Source organism: Lampetra planeri, chromosome 32, assembly GCF_965212315.1.
Source record: "Lampetra planeri chromosome 32, kcLamPlan1.2.h2, whole genome shotgun sequence".
In the NCBI taxonomy this organism is placed as follows: Eukaryota; Metazoa; Chordata; class Hyperoartia; order Petromyzontiformes; family Petromyzontidae; genus Lampetra; species Lampetra planeri.
The window spans coordinates 5794916-5814920 of record NC_136138.1 but is presented as its reverse complement, the minus strand read 5'-3'; the positions used below and the strand labels follow the sequence as shown (position 1 = coordinate 5814920).

General features: G+C 54.2%; 1 protein-coding gene across 1 annotated transcript in view; it reads right to left on the bottom strand.

Moving 5' to 3' along the window:
- Positions 1-20005, bottom strand: part of LOC144729371 (NUAK family SNF1-like kinase 1) — a 59549-nt gene continuing 39544 nt past the window's right edge. Inside the window, exons 3-7 of the mRNA XM_078609593.1 lie at positions 15149-15300; positions 6516-6581; positions 5145-5264; positions 4456-4588; positions 1-3854 (exon numbers count right to left, since the gene is read on the bottom strand). Coding sequence (XP_078465719.1) covers positions 2527-3854; positions 4456-4588; positions 5145-5264; positions 6516-6581; positions 15149-15300 — 1799 coding nt within the window. The 3' untranslated portion in view covers positions 1-2526. The remainder of the gene's footprint in view (positions 3855-4455; positions 4589-5144; positions 5265-6515; positions 6582-15148; positions 15301-20005) is intronic.

Sequence of the window (20005 nt, the reverse complement as noted above, 5' to 3'; positions counted from 1 at the left end):
TTTAAAATTCACATCGCATGTTTATTGCAATTTTGCTTCTTTTTTACCTCCACCTCCCATAACAACACTTCATGTAATCATTCGCAAAAATCCTCACCCCCCACCCCCAGCATTTGATGGCCCATCCCACATCCTTGCAACGGGTCGCACGCGATGGAGTCGATTGTGCGCGTACTCGCACCTTTCCACGGCTGCTGCCCAGCATAGGAAGAGTAGGCCAAACATAGCCGCGAGAGAGAACTGCTCTCTTAGCGGAGGCCCCTCCACCGACGGGGGCACGAGACGAGCGATTGCAGGGGCTGCGCCTTTAACCGTCCTCTACATCCATCGGCTCGCTGCTGCAACCTGCCGAATATGGGCACAGGCAAAACAAGTTGTGCCCTTTCATTTCATATCCCCTGTGCAGGGGGCGCGATAACAGAAGGAGCAACTCGAAACGGCCCCTCGATGGCTTTGGCGACTACTGCTACTATTCCGTGATAAGTGCTTTTTCGTCTTCTCTGTTTTCTGCAAAGGTGCAGAGAGCAAATATTTCGACAGTTCCACAACGCTTACCCCATCAGCGATCCTGTACCGAACGCGTACTCTACACGTTTGTGTGTTTAACACGCAGGCGTTCGCGACCAAAATCCATAAGAGGTGTTTGTGTTCCATCGCGTGAATATAAATGCGTCGTCAAACTCGTCACGAGCCGACACAGTCAAATTGTAAGGTTTGTCACGTAAACAAAACATGCCAATTTGTTACTAGTACATCATCAGGTGACAACTCGCCTGACGATGCTAGTTGTGATTACTTGCGAAACGTCGTACTCGAATTGTAAATGTCGTGGGTTTACTCTCCAACACACTGGTGTGCTGTACTCGTAACGATTTGGCACGTGTTGTTTACGTGACAAACGTTGCTAATTGACTGTCGGGTGGTGGCGGGTTTTAACGACACATTTATCGTTTCGCGATCGAACCCAACGCAGCTCTACTATAGATACGTTTGCGTTCACGGCGCAATTAAGCCAGATGCACTTGCCACCACCACCGAAGCGGGCGAGCACAACATTGTGGGTGGCGGACAGACGCCAGGCTCGGGCCTAGGCAAAGGCTTGCATAGCTTTTGGCATGGTGGAAAAACTACAGCAGCTGGCTTTGGTTAGGATTCGCTCCACTCTTCTCCTGCAGTGCTTCTCCATTCACGGTCGAACCCACGATCTCCTGGTATGGAGGAGGGCGTAGGCTCGATCCCGACCCTGACGCCTGTGTATTTGGAGTTTGCGTGGATTTGTCTCCAAGTACTCCGGTTTTTCCCTCCACATTTAGAATCAACACACGTTTAGAGTATTTGGCTGCTATACATTTCCACACGATATGCCACTTCGTTGAGCTATCATTTGTGGCCCGGTCTCTTCTGAAAAAGAGCTAAATAGCTCAGTGGGCCTTATCTGGTAAAATAAAAAAAATAGTTTAATTTAGAGTTTAGAATATATTTTGTTTTGGTTTGTCCGAGAATTGTCCGTTCCGAGCTCCCATAGCTCGTAGTGCATCACCCTGTGTCAGAGAACAAACCTCTGGAAGAAGATACTCCAGAACTACTTTAGAAGTCCCTTAAACAGCGTCTTAATTTGCACACACGGTGAGGGGGGGGGGGTCATATCTTTCCATGCACCCTGTAAAGCTTATTTGTCGCATGTCGATAAAAGGTCAAAGTGTCGACCGGCCAAGCTGGCTCGAGCCTTAGAGTGGCTGGCTCAGACTCGGAAAGCGCGCGAGTTTAAATCCTGGTCCGGGGGTTGACTCAGCCGACCCATGGTGCGTCCAGGGGGAATTAAAATGAGTACCACTTCGTGGGAATCTCAGTAGGTCTTCCATGCCAATCAAGCCACAGCTTTTACATTTATGAGATGGGCAGATGCTCTATAGGTTCTAGATGTGTATATATACACGTGTGTGTGTATATATACGTCATTACGCGTATGCTATGCGTGTAGCAACAGAAACCCTGGAAAGCCTTTGCAAATGAGATGTTCCATCTCAAGCGACGATCCAGGTGAAATATTTGAATAAATACAACAATAAATGCCAAACCCAATTTGACATTGCTCATTTTGTTTTGTGACCAAGGCCAAAACCCATAATAAACTTGCTTAACACTTGCAAAGTCAAAATGTAATAATCACAGGTAGCTGGGCTGAGACCCGGAATTGAACCCAGAACATAAGCGGGATTGACCCGGCCACCAGGTCACCTCTAAAGCTCCTGAAACGGCACGCGAGTTTTTGGTTACGAACTCATCCACGATTCTTAAGAAATCGACTTTGGTTTTTTCCCCACCCGCCGTTTAGTTACCCTTTACAACTTTCCCCCCCACCCCCCGCCGAGCCTCCAGTAGTCGTTGCAGCGTTTGGCACAGATTACGCGTGAACATACGCGGCGATAAAAAATAAAACAAAAATTAAATTAATGCGCTATCGCGTGGCCACGCGTGCGTGCGTGTGTGCGCGCGTGGGCGAGCATCCGAGCGACGTCCTCGAGGTCAAATGAGCCTCGGACTCAACTGCAACACTCGCTCATAAGTATTCATCGCAGAGGCGTCGTCGCCATCGTCGTCGTCGTCATCGTCGTCATCATCGTCTCCATCAAACACCGAGTCCTCGCTGGGCTCTCGGCTCTTGGACGGTCTCAAGCCGATCGTGACGGCGGTGGCGGTGGCGGCGGTGATATTGCGCCCGTCCACAACATCTTCCTGAAAGTCCAGACAGTCGAACGACTCGCTCGACAGGATGCTGTCGTCGCTCATCACGCTCGAAGGGCGACTCTGAAGACCGCCTCCGGCACTGGAGCCCCGCTCACCGCCGCCCCCTCCGCCGCCCCCGGCATCGCCGAGCAGGAGCAGATCGCCGAGCGATCGTGACATGCGCGCCGGCGGCGGGGCCTCCGCGCCGAGACCGGCGGGCCTCGGAGAGAACTTGCCGTGGCGTTTCAGGATGCCCTTGTGGCGCAACACCACGAAGCCGCTGCTGCCTCTGCGCGGAGGCGGGGGCGGCGTTGTGAGAATCGAGCGCCAGCCGCCGCTCCCGTCCGGCTCCACGCCGCCCGTCCGCACCGCCAGCAGCACCGTCATGTCCAGCGAGCCGCTGCGCTCGGGGGACGAGTAGTAACCGCTCTCCCGCTGGCCCCCGCCACCGGCACCGCCCCCGCCGCCGTTCTTGAGGATCCCCTTCCGCGGCATCTTCGCGGTGCCGCCGGCGGGCGCGGCGGGGCGGCACTGCGAGGGCGACGGCGCGGGGGCGCGCTTCGGCAGCTCCGCGTCGTCCGGGAAGCTGCAGCGGGCGCCGGCGGCGGCGGAGGAGGTGTAGCTGTCGAGGCTGCGTGCGGCCGGCTGTGAGCGCTCGGCGAAGTCGCTGCGCTTCTTCAGAATGCTCTTGGGCTTCCGCGCTGGCGCCCGAGCCGCGATCGGCTGGGTGTCGCCGCCAGCGCCGGCGCCGGCCTGAGTGTGGGTGACGTCGTTCTCCTTGCGCGACTTCTGCAGGCACCGGGCGGCGGGCGCTGATCCCGCCGGGCGAGCGGCGACGCCGGCGCCGTCTTCCTCGCCGTCGCGCTGCCCGCCGCCGGCTACCGTCGCGGCCACCGCCGCCGCCGGCGCCACCGCCGCCTTCCAGCGCTGGTGAGAGTCGAGCGCCGGTTGCGGGTAGGACCAGCCGCGGGAACGGGCGGGCGAGCCGGTGGGGGGCGCGCGGGCGTCGCAGTCGCACAGCGAGCCGCTGTGACCCCAGTTGACCCACCAGTGGCTGGCGATGTCCTCGATGCTGGCACGGCGCTCCGGGTTCACCATGAGCATCCAGCGGATGAGGCCACACGCATCTGGGTTCGTGCGGGAATGCGGGGGGAGGGGGATGGGGGGCGTGGCGGGGGGAAGGGGAGCACATGTTTGTTACCGTTAGGGATAGAATCATTCATGGATTGAAATCTACACGAATGACACGTGTTGGATTGTGAGTTTGCATTAGAATCGGTTGTTTTTGATTGGCGTATTTTGTGAATATATTTGTAGATTTTATAATGAGTAGGCCAGGGGGGGAAGGGATTTAGTGAGAGAGCAAGCAAGATGGTGAATGAGTGAGCGAGCGGGTAAGCGAATGAGTGAGTGAGCCGGTGAACAAATGAGTGAGTGAGCATTTGAGTGAGTGATTGAGCAAGCATGGCAGTGAAGAAATGCATGTGTGAGCCAGTCGGTGAATGCATGAGTGGGTGGGTGAGTGACTGAGTGAGCCAGTGAATAAATGAGCAGGTGACTGAGCGAGTGGGCGAGCAGGTGAGTGAGCGAACGAGCGAGCCGGTGAATTAATGAGCGAGTGGTTGAGAGAGTGAGTGAGCCAGTGAATGAATTAGTGGGCGGGTGAGTGAGCGAGGGAGCCGGTGAGCGAGCGAGATGCCCGGGTGGGCGGACAGGGCGGCCACTTACCGGAGGGCTGAGTGGGCTCCTTGTAGTCGCCGCTGCTGATTTGGCGCACGAGTGTGCAGTGATCACGCCCGTCGAAGGGCATCGTCCCGTACACCAGCGTGTAGAGCAGCACGCCCAGGGCCCAGCTGTCCACCTGCCAGCACACAAAGGCAAAGATTCCCCGTGTAACCTAAACAGACTTTTGGGGCAAGTGCTGTTAGCGAGGAGTAGCACCTATGAAGGCCGGCACTGTAGCACACCTAGAGGGGGTGCGGGGGGGAAAGGTGGCCAGCATCATGCCTGGCCGCCTTTGTCTCCTCAGTAGCAATGTTTACACAATCAGAATCAGGATATTTGTTCTGGAGGAATCCGATGAGCCATAAAGCTCTTTTCACAGATGTCCAGTGGGGGCGGGTCAGAAAGTTACAGCGACAAACGTCGATCCCGCTGGTAATGACATCCAGCTTCATTGGGCGATTTTGCCAGAATTCAAATTGTAAATATTGTGGATTCACTCTTCAACACACTGATTGGCACGTTTTGTTCACGTGACAAATCTCACCAATTGGCTGTGTCGGGTGGTGGCAGATTAACGACACATTTCCACCCCCCAAAAAAAACCTTCGTCATGAAGCTACATAGCTCAGTGGGGGCCTTACCTGTATTTAATTTTTTTTTTATTGATTAAAAAAGCCAGCGTAAAACCGTACCTCGGGGCCTCGGTAGGGGCGTCCGTTGACGATCTCGGGCGACGCGTACAGGGGGCTCCCGCAGAACGTCTGGAGCAGCCGGTCGCCCTGGAACTTGCTCGAGAGGCCAAAATCCGCGAGCTGCCGGGACATGGGACGGGGGGGCGGGGGGGGGTAGATGTTAGTAAATGCGGAGAGACGTGGGCAGATGTGGGGTGATGTGGTCAGATGTGGGGAAGATGTGTAGAGACGATGTGGAGAGATGTGACAAGGTGTGCGGTGATGTGGAAAGATGCGGAAAGATGCGAGGAGATGTTTAGATATATTATGAGATGTGCGGCGATTCAGAGAGATGCGAGGAGATGTGGGACGAGGGGGGCACGTGCACGTAATCACCGTTGTACGGTCAGGCCGGGCCTGATCGTACCGGTCACCGCTCACCGTAACCGGATATCGAAATCGGGTCGGCAGGTTCGAAAGTGCAGTGCGCTAACGACACCGTGTGAACGTGTGTACGTTGAACTTCTCTCGCACCCTACGTCGCCAAGCGTGCTAATCGGAGGTGCAGGGCGAAGGACAACAAACTAAAAACTGTGCCACCGCTCCGCCCGACGAATATTTTGCTTCACTGGTTGTAGTAACACGTTCCTTCGGAGTGGGCAGGTAGGAACTTGGTTGGACAGCGCATTCGTGCTATCCGTGTCACGCGGCGCAAGCTGCGTGGGGCGGCGCGTCACGTGGTGCTGAGCCCGCCCGAAGCGCTCTATGAAATAAAAATCGAGGGCGTGGCTATGCACGACAGACAGACAGACAAATAATCCCTGGTGGGCAGTTTGGAACTGTTGTTCCTACCTGCATTATTATTATCATCATCACGGCTACCACACTTGTTCACCCAGGAAGGTCCTGCCACATTTTCCCAATTCGGAAGGGGGGTGGGGGGGGGCCACGATTGACATGCGGCCAATTTAACGAATTTGGACCGTGACGCTGGTGCACAATTGCCTACTCCTCTACGAATGACGTCAGGGGGGGGGGGCGGTGGGTGGGGAGTGGGGGCATGGAAATCTTTAAAGCTCTCTGTGCAGCAGACGGCAATTTATTCGTGTGGCCGACGCACCGGCGATATTTAAAAGCCAGCGAGCGAACCAAAGCGGAAGCAATTTTTATTTTACCGCGCAGTCGGCCCACCGAGCGATGGCGTAGCTCTCTCTCGGAAGCGACCTGGCCACAAATTATCGCCGAAAGAAGGTGGCTCGTCGTGTGGAAACGCATGGCAGCGCTAACGCTCTGAGCGCGTGACATTGACTCGAGGCTACCGGGGAGGGCGGCCGGGATCGGACCGCGAAACCTCTCGCAACAAGCGAGGAGGGTACAGCGGCAGCAGGTTACCTTGATGTTGTTGTTCTCGTCCAGGAGGATGTTTTCCAACTTCAGATCTCTGTGGACCACACCGTTCTGAGGGGGTGGTGGGATGGGGGTCAGAGGAGAGAAAGCGTTTCGTTAAAATACAGAAAACTAAACTACTGTTTTTATTTTTACCAGGTAAGGCCCACGGAGCTATACAGCTCTTTTTCAGAAGCGACCAGGCCACAAATAATAGCTCAACGAAGTGGCTTATCACGTGTTAAGTATATAGCAGCCAAATACTCTGAACGCATGTCGAGTCTAAATGTGGAGGGGAATAACCGGAGGACCCGGAAAAAAATCGACACGACCACGGGTAGAGAGAGCGAGAGAGAGACACGCAAATTCCAAATGTGCAGGCGTCAGGGTCGGGATCGAACCCACGACCTCCTGTATACCACGCGAGGGACTTAACATCTCGCCACCATGGTGGAGGCAGCCGGCACTTAGACGGTCGGAGAACGTAGAGGCGGCGCCGCTGAGAACCTGGGGTTCATACCCCAAGTTTCGGCCGCCCGTGCGCGTCCCGTGCGGTCCCACGTCACGAGCGAGAGACATCGTTCGTGGCTTTTAGAATGTGTGGTAAGCGCCCCGCCGGATACGCTCTGAGGTGATGTCACCGAGGGAGGTTATTGTTTGTTTACTTCACTCACTTTTATTTCTCATCGCTGGGATAATCGCCAGATTCAGTGACGGCCCAAGTGTTATCCGGTGGTTTTATGTGCACGGTTGCATCTACGTATGTCGAACTTCTTTGGCACCGTACGTAGCTAACTGTGATAATCGGAGGTGCGGGGGAAGGACAGAAAACTAAACACAAAAAACTGTTCTAGAGAAATGAGTTTTCAATCTATGTATAAAAGTGCATAGCTCCAGTGGCTTGAGCACACAGCTTCATCACGAAACATTAAGCAGACAATATATCTGTCCCTTCACATGACACGTTTTAGTATTTTTTGTACACATCTAAAATCGGCAACACGGCCTTCCTTCTGTGAGCGACAATGTTTCACCAGCGTTGATATTATAGCCGGGTTTCTTATCAGCAGCAGAGTCAGGCTAGCCGTAAACCCAATAGCTGGTGAATTGCCAGACGGTTACGGGCAATGACTGGTTTCGACATTCAGCATCTCATCGGCAGCAGAGTCAGGTTCGCGTAAACCAATGGCTGGTCAACTAACAGATGTGTTTTCGTGGAGCTGGCCGACACCCAGACTCAATCCCAACATCTGGGCACTCAGACGCACCAATTATGAACTCCCCCCCCCGCACCACCCTTTCCACTACCCCCACCCACTCCACTACCCCCACCAACTCAGCACCCGACCACCTCGCCAACACTGCGGTGCCGCCGCCGTCAAACACGCCGAGAGAGCGAGTCGCGTTATCGTCGCCCGCAGGCGGCAGGCCAGGAGGCAGCGGCGGGAGATGCGATACTCACCGCAGACTAAACACCCCCACCCCCACCGCCGCCGCCAACACGCGCCGCGACGAGGGTCAACATGGCTAGCACACTCGCAGCCGCCACGAGGCCACCGGGGCCACAGGGGCCACAGTGAGGACGCGTGGATCGTCGTCAGGGCCAGGACTGAATCTCTCTCTCTCTGTGTTTTTATTCAAATTCCTTCCTGTGACCGTTGACCCGCCACGCGCGTGGCGCGATGATGCCCACAATGCATCGTTGATATATTCACCTCCGCTATTTCAGAGCTGCGCTCTCTAGCTGTGAGTTACACAGCTGTAAAAAAGCCAAATCGAAGTTAAAACGAACAAAACTATTCATTGTGGCACGTAACTAGGCGGTAACGCACACAGTGAGCCCTATGGATTTAATTTCCAAACGAACCAAGAGGACGTTTCATAGCGCAGCAGTATTGCGTTTCAACCATTATAAAGCTGCGTAGACAGGACCTAATTACTCACTCGGGTACTCACTCGAGTAATTAGGTCCCGCTAACTTGGCCGGCTTGGAGTTGGGATTATCAGCGCGTGGGGTGCAAGGTATGACTATCAATAATAATGACAATCCGACATTCGTCAAGTCAATTTGAGTTCTGCTTACGTCCACCGGTGCCTTTCTGGCACAAAATCTGCCACCCAAAGCGCAACCGTCACATTAATGCTCAACACAAACTTAAAAAATTCTAAACAATGAGAAAAATATATGTATACAGTACTGACACTACCTATTATTGTACACTTATATTCCTATCTTCCTATGGAGATGTTCAGGCCACAAGTCAGGCATGAGAAGGATGTGGCGTCGCTAAAATAATTCCCGGAACACCGTTGCGGACTGTTCCATCTGGAAACAAGCACTGTATCGTTACAACTGCATATGCAGCAATAGCCCCGATGTGCATTTTTCACGTTTTCCGTCATTTCTCAAATACGTCGTCACTTTATTATTAACACCGCTACCCGATGTGCGTCGCCTCAACCCCCCAGCATCGTCCGTGCTTTCTCGTCATCCGTCGCCTCCACCACCTACCCCGTGTACATCGCTCTCTGATGGACGTCGTTTCGATATTCGCCGTCGCAACTTTCGGGAACGCACGCAGGATGTAAACTGAGCGTATTACGGTACGTATACATATATATATATGGCCAAGTGGCCTAGTGATTGAGCGAGTCGCTCGCAATCGGAAGAGAGCGAGTCGCTCGCAATCGGAAGAGAGCGAGTCGCTCGCAATCAGAAAATTGCGAGTTTAATTCTTGTTTCGGTTGTGGTTGGGTGCGGGGGGGGGGGACTCAGCCCATCATCCTTCTGGGGGCCTATAAAATGAACACAAGGTACTTGTTAACAACAGTGGTCATACACGCCAAGTCCTGCAGGAACGTGGAATTCCCACCACTGACTCACGACTGTAAATGCTCTGTTGCGGCAGGAAATCACTTCATCATTGATATATTTATTGTTTTTGGATGGGTGGTGGTGGGGGGGGGGGTGGCCCGGCCCTTAATAATCCACCCAAAATCCAAGGCCTCGGGCGGAAGAACCACGGCGTCCTCCCAAAAAAGCCCCTGAAGTTGAGACGGCCCGGGGTTAGAGCGGCTGCCGTGGCGGGCAGACCGAGGCGGAGGGGCGACCGCGGGAGTCTTTGTGCGGCGTTGGTGAGCGCGCGGAGCCTCTCGGCGGCGTTGCATACGCAGACAGCCGAGACAAACCACAGCCGTCTGTTCAGACGTGCAGCCCTGGGATTGATTTCCCACACCCATGCTGGCGGAATGGGCCTTCACTAGACGGGGGGGGGGAGGTCTGGCGCTCCAGAGGGCCCCCCCACTCCCGGACGGTATTTGGCCTACTCCTCCGCCGCTGTACTCGATGTCTTGGAAGAGGTCAGGAGTACGCACACTTTACCCCGCCGCACGCGTGCCCATTGACGCCAAACGAATGGAAGTTTACTTGCGAGCTGGGGCAAATGTGGTGAGACAGGAATGCTCGCTCTCTCCTCGCCACCCCCCCCCACCACCACCACTCCTGTGTCCTGTGAGTAACGGTCGAGAGAGCACGTCCAACAAAGGAGACGGAGCGGTGAAATCAGTCCGAGTGAAGGTGCTGTGCGGATTGTTACATCGGTGTATCGAGACGGGTGGCGGCAGCTTGCAGAGGCCGTCATCCAGCAGTGGACTGACCATGACTCATGATGATAAATTATGAAAAGGTATCGTGATGTACAGTCCTTTGTCAATCCACTGCTGAATGAAGGCTTCCCAATACCGTGTCTGTCTTGGGATTTTGACTTGACCATACATCACCATGCCGGCCAATGTGGATTGAAGGGGTTGAAGGGGGGCGTGGGGGTGTGGAGGGTTAGCGGGGAGGGAGGAGAAGGGTGCACCCATGCCCTGATATTTCACGCGCCGCGTCAGGTACTCGTGAAAAGGGCGAGCCAGCCCAGGGGAAGGCCCCAGGACCAGTTCAGATTTCACTCGCCGCTGATGTTCAGCCATGGCCGGGAATCGAACCCAGGCTTCCGGGATTAAACGCCCAGCGCGCTCACCACTGACACTTGGGGATGCCCGGTCACCCCTGCGTGAGCTTAACTCAGAGCAAAATCAAGCGAAAATGTACGTATGTTGCTAATCGCACTGTGCGGGGAAATGACAACAAACTAAACACAAAAAGCAGTTCTAAAGAAATGAGTTTTCAATCTACGTTCAAAAGTGTCACAGCTCCAGTGGCTTCCTAATATCGGAGGAGCATTCCAGACGGCCGCAGAAGCGCATCTGAAAGCGCGCGATTTCGGTGACCGTCTTGGTTCAACGGTTAGCCAAAAGCTGCTGTGGAGATGGGTGGATGTAGAATGTGTGTACGCAACGACGCGGGTGAACATGATGCAGCAGCAGCACTTGCTAGGCTGTCTAGCCGTGCGCGTGGGTGTTGCGAGCAGCACCGCAACCGCAACACCTTTGATCCGAAGTCGGCCGTAACAGCCACCAGACAATTGGGCAATCGGCCCACAGTGGGGGGGGGGGGGGGGTCATAATGAGAGACTCATTGTAAACATGAGTGTGTACATCCGTGTCAGGGCCGGGACAGGGAAGGCCACCTGGAGGTCGTGACCTCCGACTTGAGTCTTCTCACGGCCGACTCTCTCTCTCGGATCGTGAGCTAATTCGAATGTCGAGAGTTTTTACTTTATATATATATTTTATATTTTTTTACAAAGTCACGTAATTGTCATTCAGCTTTTGTTTTAGATGAGGCGAGACACTGTGCGGATATTGAATAATTTTTGGAAGGGACATCCGAGTTTACAACAAAAATCAGGGCAGAGGAGGGGAGGGGTGAGCCGGGGAAGGAGGGGGAAGAGAGGGGGATGGGGGTGGGGGGCACATGTGCAGTTTATAATCGTTATAATGAGCAGGTAAGTATTGTTGCTGTTGTTGGGTTTCAATGGCCTTTCGCTAACCAGTGGGGGGGTCCAAGCCCCACACTGACCGCCAGTGCATTTCACCTAGAGGCCTTGCATTGGTTGCGACATTGCCGATTGCCCACAATGAGAAGTCGCCCGATCGATCGGCCACAAAGTCGCCGATCGCTTACGAAGTCACCGAACTCGTCGTCCGAGGATTACCTCTCCCGCCACGATCGCGCTCCAGCAACCGCGAGGACGTTCGGCCGCGAACGAGTGTGCCATTGCCGCCACCGTCGCCGCCGCTCCCGGCGAACGAGACACCGGTTTTGTGCGGCGCTCCGCCAAAGTTGTTCGCATTCCACCATCGGCGCCCCTCTCGACCGGAAATTGACGCCCCCCCCCCGCCCAACGTACACATTCGCGGTGGCAGCGGCAGCAGCGGCGGCAGCATGACAGGCGACATCACAATTTGGCGCGTCGGCAGAGGGAAAAAGAAGCAGAACAACCCTGAGAGAGAAGCGCCCGCCGATGAAAGGTGGCACCAGAATATCGGACGAGGTGGGGGGTGGGGGGGTGGCTGGGGTTAGCGGCAGTGCCGGCGGGGGGGCGAGCGATGGTTCTGAGAGTTGACGAGCGGCGGAGACGACGGCGGGGGGGGGGGGGGCTCTCGGAGAAATGAAGGAACCCGGGGCCGCAGGGGCAAAGGACGCAGGGTCGCTCGTTCGCAGAGGTTCGGTGCCAGCGGCCGCCTTGGTGAATGTCGCGGGTGAATTAACCGGGGAGTACGTAGAGGCGAGGAGAGTGGAGTGAGAGGGGAGAGATAGGAGAGTGCGTGGGGGGGCGTAGAGTGAGATGAGAGGGGAGAGGTAGGAGAGTGCGTGGAGCGGAGCAGAGTGAGATGAGAGGGGAGAGGTAGGAGAGTGCGCAGAGGGGAGTAGAGTGAGATGAGAGGGAAGAGGTAGGAGAATGCGTGGAGCGGAGCAGAGTGAGGCAAGAGGGGAGAGGTAGGAGAGTGCGTGGAGGGGAGTAGAGTGAGGCAAGAGGGGAGAGGTAGGAGAGTGCATGGAGGGGAGCAGAGTGAGGCAAGAGGGGAGAGGTAGGAGAGTGCGTGGAGGGGAGTAGAGTGAGATGAGAGGGGAGAGGTAGGAGAGTGAGTGGAGCGGAGTAGAGTGAGGCAAGAGGGGAGAGGTAGGAGAGTGCGTGGAGGGGAGTAGAGTGAGGCAAGAGGGGAGAGGTAGGAGAGTGCATGGAGGGGAGCAGAGTGAGGCAAGAGGGGAGAGGTAGGAGAGTGCGTGGAGGGGAGTAGAGTGAGATGAGAGGGGAGAGGTAGGAGAGTGCGTGGAGCGGAGTAGAGTGAGGCAAGAGGGGAGAGGTAGGAGAGTGCATGGAGGGGAGCAGAGTGAGATGAGAGGGGAGAGGTAAGCAGGGTGGGTGCAGTGCGATCTCGAGGGGCAAGGGACGGCGACACGAGCGTGGGCTTGTCAAGGACGCGTGGATGAACACGCATTTGGCAGAGTGACTCAAGGTCGCTTGACGTTATATTTGGCAAGGCACCGCTCCCATCTGTGTTTTTGTTGTTGTGATGAATAATAATAATGTCGACGTCGCGGGAGCACAGGGCGGACAGAGCGAACCTTGCGTGATCTTGCTCTTCTCGCTCGTCTCGGCGTAATTATCGGTGACGAGGCTCTGATTAGATTGCGCCGGGGCGACCGGAATTGCATGCTGATGAGCCGGGTCCCGGATTAGCGTGGGCGCGTCTCTTTTTCAGGGCCGACGATCAAGGCCTGACTCACGATACTAATATTTACACCCCCGCCAGGATGCATTTCATGATTCACTGCTCACGCAACCCTCTCCCACAACCTCCTCTTCCACCTGCACCCTGCCGTCTATTCACATGCGTGTTGAACTTTCTTTGCACCGCCGGACGTAGCCGACCGCGCCATTGCACGCACGATGATAATTTCGACCTGTAAGGCATGCCCGGCGTCCGTTCGCTCTCAAACAGAGAGAGGAGACGGAACGACTCCGGCGGGCGCGGGAAGGAACTAGAGACGAGCGGGAAGGCAGCGACGCAATAAGCCGGCGCCGACAAATCGCCCAAGTTCTGCGGTCCTTTACATGCATATATACAGGGTGCTTCAAAACAATGTAAACGCTAATATGGGACTTTCCGAAAGAAAGACAATTCTCGGAAGTGTTCACATTTTTTTGAAGCACCCCGTATATTCACGTGCTTATCGGCCAATTCACGAGTGTTTACGCGTGGGAGCAAACCGGAGGACCTGGAGAAAGCCCACGCGATTCAGTTCTAGAATCGATTCTCGATTGGCCTCGTTTCGCTGTCGTTTTGTTCTGCCCGTCTTTGTTCCGTCTCTAATGCTGGGTTCACGTTCTCAGAAAATAGTTTCTCCGGATAATCAGTCGGCTGGAGCAGGCACGCGGCTAGTAGCCACGGCCATAGCGAGGGGTAATACCGGATGTCGTGTGCTGGGTGTGGATTTATTTTTCCAGGTCGCCAACCCAACTGAAATTAAGCCCCCGCTCTCATGTGCTGCCTGTATCTTGTGTTCTGCCTCATTTGAACTAGCTCCGTTGTGCCGTACATCTGTTTACTGAAGATGATGTTGGTGGGCTGATGATGGCGATAATGAGTGATGATTATGATGAAGATGACGATGCATGGTTCTGGTGACAGTGGCGGCGATGATGACGACGACGACGACGACGACGCTGGAATAAAGTTCATTGTGACGCTGAAAATGATGATTCTTACGATGACAGCCCTAATAATTATAATCACGGCGACGACGCCAGCTGTGGTCACGGTGGTGGTGGTGGTGGCGGTGGTGGTGGCCATGAAGAGACACGGTGGTGGTGGCGCGGTTGCCGCTGCGCAGCGACGCAGGCCCGTGGCCGTCGGCAAGGGCCGCCGATGCGTGGAATCTGAACTAAAACTAAACTCTCTTTATTTTACCAGCTATGCAGCTCTTATCCCCGAAGCGACCTGGCCCCACAATGATAGCTCGCCCAAGTGGCTCATCATCACGCGGACAATGCAGCCCAACACCCTTAAACGCGTGACGTTGACGTTCAATGTGGATTCGAATGGGCCCCTCCCCTCCCACCGGCTTCGTAGCGCGGAGGCCCCCGGCGCAGTCGCGGCGCCTGCGCGGCGCCCTCGGCCGCTCTCTCAAACAGAGAGAGGGAGACGGAACGACTCCGGCGGGCGCGGGAAGGAACTAGAGACGAGCGGGAAGGCCGACAAATCGCCCAAGCTCTGCGGTCCTCTACATGCATATATACAGGGTGCTTCAAAACAATGTAAACGCTAATATGGGACTATCCGAAAGAAAAACAATTCTCGGAAGTGTTCACATTTTTTAAATCCTTTATATTAAGTTCAATTGCTTGCTTGCTTGCGCGCTTACGACCGTGCAAATCTTTCGGTCGTTTTTTAACCCACTTCCCGTGATCCAATCGAGCTGACATTTTGCACACAGACTCGTTGTGCGTGACAATTTATTTTCGTGAAAAAAAATCCAAAATTTTACACTGTTTAGGGAAAAAAAATTCAATATTTAATTACCAATTGCTTAATGCTGCCAGACAATCATCTGACCCATAGGTGGCAGCCATCTCAAGCCAGAGGATGAGAGGACTCTAGCCGCCACGCATATAAAGGATTTATAGTGAAAAACTTTGTTTTTATGGGTTAATTTTTTTAAGCACCCCGTATATTCACGCGCTCACCTTGTGGCAGCAGTGCACGGCCGAGACGACCTGGCGGAAGAGACGCCGCGCCTCGGCGTCGGGGAGGCGGCGACGCGCGCTCAGGAAGTCGTAGAGCTCCCCCCCCTCGGCGCACTCCATCACCATCACAATCTTGTCCTTGTTCTCGAACACTAAGGGGGACAAGCAAAGACCAATATTTGGTGTATGTTGGTGTACGGTGCTTTTTCTGCAATATTTTGCCGTCTTTTCTTGGATTTTTCTGTTTGCGCATAGTCACTTTAAGATTTTTTCTTGTTCACGTTTTTTGTTTTTTGTATGTTGCGGTTGCACCTGATTCAAGAGCCGAATGGCTCACAGGGCTATACCTAATAAATTAACTTGAACTTGAACCAAACGATCCCCATTGCAGCCTCGACAGGCGTTTTGGGGCGCGGCACACGAGGGGGTGGGGTGGCCAGCAGCATGGCCCCGCCGCCTTTGTCTCCCGAGTGACGATGTTTACGCATCGCACCAGGTATTCGTTTGAGGCCGAGTCGACCAGGACCGGTTCAGATAATCATTACTGGTGCCGGTGGCCGTGAGCGGGAATCGAACTCTGGTCGCTGGGTTCATAGCGCAGTGTGCTATCCACTGCGCACGCACGCACGTGCAAACCGATGAACGCACGCGATAAACATCGCACGGACGCAAGCATAAAGGCAAAGGTTCCCTACCCCCGGTAGGTAGTCTTATAGACTTGTCGGGGTGAAGTGTTGTAAGCAAGCGCCTATTCAAGCTGTTATCAGATCGACGCGCACACAACACCAACAGCCGTCACCACGTCCATTGCGCCAGGCTAGAAGCACTTTGAGGCCACGTGGAGCATGGAGGGCTCGACGTCAGGAGGTCATGGGATAGACCCAGGTGCCTTGGGTAGACTTAGATGACTGGGCGACTGACTGCAACTGCCCATTAGCGTCCTTCACGAGCCGTAGAGACTGATTTTGACACGAGTGGTACCAGTCATCGGCAAGTCCAATCAGCTCCACATCCTCCTGTACCGCATGAGTCCACATCTTTTCTAGGCCTTGCCAAAGCCCATTAATCGCCCTCGATCCGTCCAAACAGGGACACGTGTCGTTAGTGAGCGTCTATTAAAGCCAAACAAACACACGAGCAAAGTGCAGAAACCGCGTCTCGTTTAACAGACGTAAAATCCCAGCGCCCCATCTTTGGTTTTACGCTGCATCAGCAAAACCCCAAGGTGTCTCCAATTGGTTGAAACGATGACTTAACAGGGCTAGGGCAGAGCTTTAGCCGAGGGGGCAAATTCACACGCTTTGAGTCGGGTCCAATACGAGGGGGGGGGGGGGGTAGACAGAGCGCTGGCTCAGCGGTTTTGCACGCTCTGTGGTGGAAGCCGACCAACGCATGGTCAACCCGCGGCCGCGGCCGACACAAGTGGCGTGCGGTGTCTCGGACATGGTCCGGCCCTCGCCAGATGTTCGCCAACCAGCACTGACTAGCGTGGTGAAGTATTGTTACCAACAAACAAACAACAACAAAACCCCATGACTGATTGGCCTGGAGAGGCCGACAGCCAGCAGTGGATTTACAGATGGATGTAAACCATTTTTCTGGCAACAAAACAGGTGTTGAGATGTTAAAACACCAAACTGAAACCTTTTACAAGGAATCATGTCTACATTAACCACAATACTTGTGGTCAGAATGCAAACAAAAAACACTCTGATAACATATGCATTGTCTTTGAAACTGATTGGTCCACACCAGAGACAGATTTCTTTGGAGCCTAGTCTCAAAAGGTGTTAGACCAGAGGACGCCAAAAGGCGTACAGCAGAAAAAAGGGTAAAACATATTCTCATATTTTGGTATTGGCAAGGAGGTCCCATGATGGATGTAACCCAGCGGTGGGTAACCTGCGTCCCACCGGCCACACGCGTCCCGTGGAGGGCCCTCTTGGTGGCCTGGCCCAAGTGTGTCGAGGGTGATGCGTGGGGTGATGATTGGTGCGCAAGAACGGTGTCAAGCTTGCGGCCCACTCATCCGAAGGAGGGCAGCCCACGTGGCCCACTGACTCGTCTGGGTTGCCCATCACTGCCGTAGACTCAACACTGCCCATAGACTCCACACGGCCCATAGACTCAACACTGCCCATAGACTCAACACTGCCCATAGACTCATCACGGCCCATAGACTCCACACTGCGTGGGATCATGTTTAGTGCGTGAGCACAAATGTCGAGCTTGTGGCACACGGAGGCGAAGGAGGACCGCCCATCGACTCGTCTGGGCTGCCCATCACCGCCGTAAATTGTCCAGAATGAGAGGGGACAGCACCTCTTGTGAAACTGATGATGCAGGAATTGGAATTCTCAGTGGGAGGTGGGGGGTGGGAATTAACGACCCGCCACCTACCACCCCCTCTACTGCTCCACCCGGCTAACTCGTCGTCATCATCATCATCAGCCATGGTCAATCCACTGCTAGATGAAGGCCTCTCTAAGCCGCCCCCCATCACTCACGACGACCCTGCGATGGAATAACCCAGCAACACAACGACAAGGAATGTTCGCAAGGTGATCAAACGTCCTCTCGTTGTTTTTCACCATAAAAAAACACATTTTCTTGCTGACCACTCTGTGGGTCTTCCGGACCATTGTGTATTTCCAGCTGCATTCGTTCGAACGGGGCACAAACTTAGTTTTGATTTCTTATTTTTCTAGTTAAACAAATTCAATTTAAGTGTGTTTTCTTTTTTTTGGGGGGGGGGGGGAGGGTGGGGGCAGTCACCGTGACCGGGCGAACAACAGCAACGTGCTCCGTTTCAGAATCCAGTTTAATCGCAAGGGAGGATAAACCCATACAATCTCAACAGTGCTGGCTAGGCGATCTGACCAACTGCTCAGCCCACCTGGTCTCCTTTTTATTTTATTTCTTGTTGTCGTAAATGCAGTGAAATGTTTTGGTTATCAAAGCTGACACAGTCGCGGTGCAACGGTCAGAAGCAGTCCAGGGGTCGCCGGTTCGATTCCGTCTCACGGCGGAGCAGTTGAAACGAGCAGCAAATTTCTCAAATCCCCACGTCACCTCTGTCCGTCCAACAGGATGAAGAAATAAGCTCACCGCCGCAGTCAATCGAAAAAGGTTGCATGTGGTGGGATAAAGTGTGGGTACTTCTTCCAAGTCGTGTGGAAGAGTAGACCAAATACCCTCTCGAGGGGGATCTCCAGAGCCCCCCCCCCCACCCACCGAGTGGAGGCCCTTCTGCCAGCAGTAGCTCAAGCGAGCAATTGCAGGGCTGCGCCTTTACCATTGCATATCAACACTAACCTCATCTTATATGTGTTCTTTGATATGACAACATTAATTAGCAATTTTCGCGTTCCCAAAAAATATATAATTTCAAGTCTGCCTTTAATTTTTAGAACGTCAGATCTGTGGCAAATGTGTTTTCTTTTTGTTCGTTTCACAGGAGCAGTCTCGCATGCACATCCGATGTCACAACAAGATAAAGAGTAACGGCTCAGACTCATCGCGCCCACGCAGCGTCGCACTCATCTAATTTGGCCTGGGGTAGGCATTGCTCAACCGCTCACCGTAACGCCACCGTCGCGGCGCTAACGAACGAGTCAGCGAACGAGCGAGCGAGCGAACGTCGCCTTTGTGCAAAGTGTTTTTTTGCGCCTCTCCCTTCCCCCCTCCTTTCTCGCCCCCCGCCCCCCTCCTCCTCTCTCGGGGTTCTCCGCTCCGACGCCCGAAGAGAACGCCCTGGCAGCAGCAGCAGGAAGCTCACACCCAGGGTCCCACACCAAAACCCCCCCCTCTGTGCTAGAGAGCAAAACATCCCCTCCGATTAAAATCCCTTTGTGATTAAAATACAAAGCAAAACAAATGATTAAATCCCTTCACCGCCCCCCCCCCCACCAACGCCCCGCCCGCCCCCCCTCCGAGCAAATTTGAGCTGCAATCCACAACGGGTAAGAAAAAAGTTTCAGTTGACAACCTTTTTTTATGCGCAACTTTTGTTTCCCCAACTGCTCTCTCTCTCGCTCTCTCTCTCCCGACGCGTCTTCGGGTTGCACCGAGCCATGTCCGACGCTTCTTCGAGAAGTGATTTGGGGAAATCTGAAGCAGCTCCCAGCACTCGGGAGCGAAACGTCAGACATCGCGCCGGACAACTGAAGAGGCGTCGACCTGAAGAATCTACGAAAAGAGAGACGCAGCGCGGACTGCCAAAACCTCCTCCTATGTGCCTGTTGTGACGTCCGTATCAGCCGCGCCCCGAGGCGGATCACCCCTTGTGAGAGAATGGTCCAGAGAAGCAGATATCACAGAACCACTTCTGAGTATCCCTTCAATTGACTTGGGCACAGCTTTTAACCAAGCATCTTTCTGCCGAGGTGTTGACTGCCACGCGATGATCTCATAGCAGAGCGTGTGGGAAAGCGTGCCTACAACTTCGTCTCGAATTTAGCAAAAAAATGTTATTAAGGATTTATTTGGGATAGATTTTGTCAAACAATAATAATGATAATTTCAGCTTGGAACGCCGTTGCCGTCCAGTGTTCGCTCGCTCTCAAAGGAGAACAACTCAGAGGCGTGAGCAACCACAGACTAGCAGAAAGGCAGCATCCGTGCGGTGAGCCAGCACCAACAATTGCCCAATTTCTGTGGTCCTCTACATATTGAGATGTTATCAGCCAATGAAGGAGTGTTTACATGTGGGAGGAAACCGAAGCACCGGGAAATAAACACCCACAGGTGCGAGGGGACAACACTCGATCCCACACATATGAAAGAGTCGGCGTCCACACTTGCCATGCTGCCTTTTCCTAGCAAGCCATAGGTATGTGTGGCACCTCCTGGACGCCC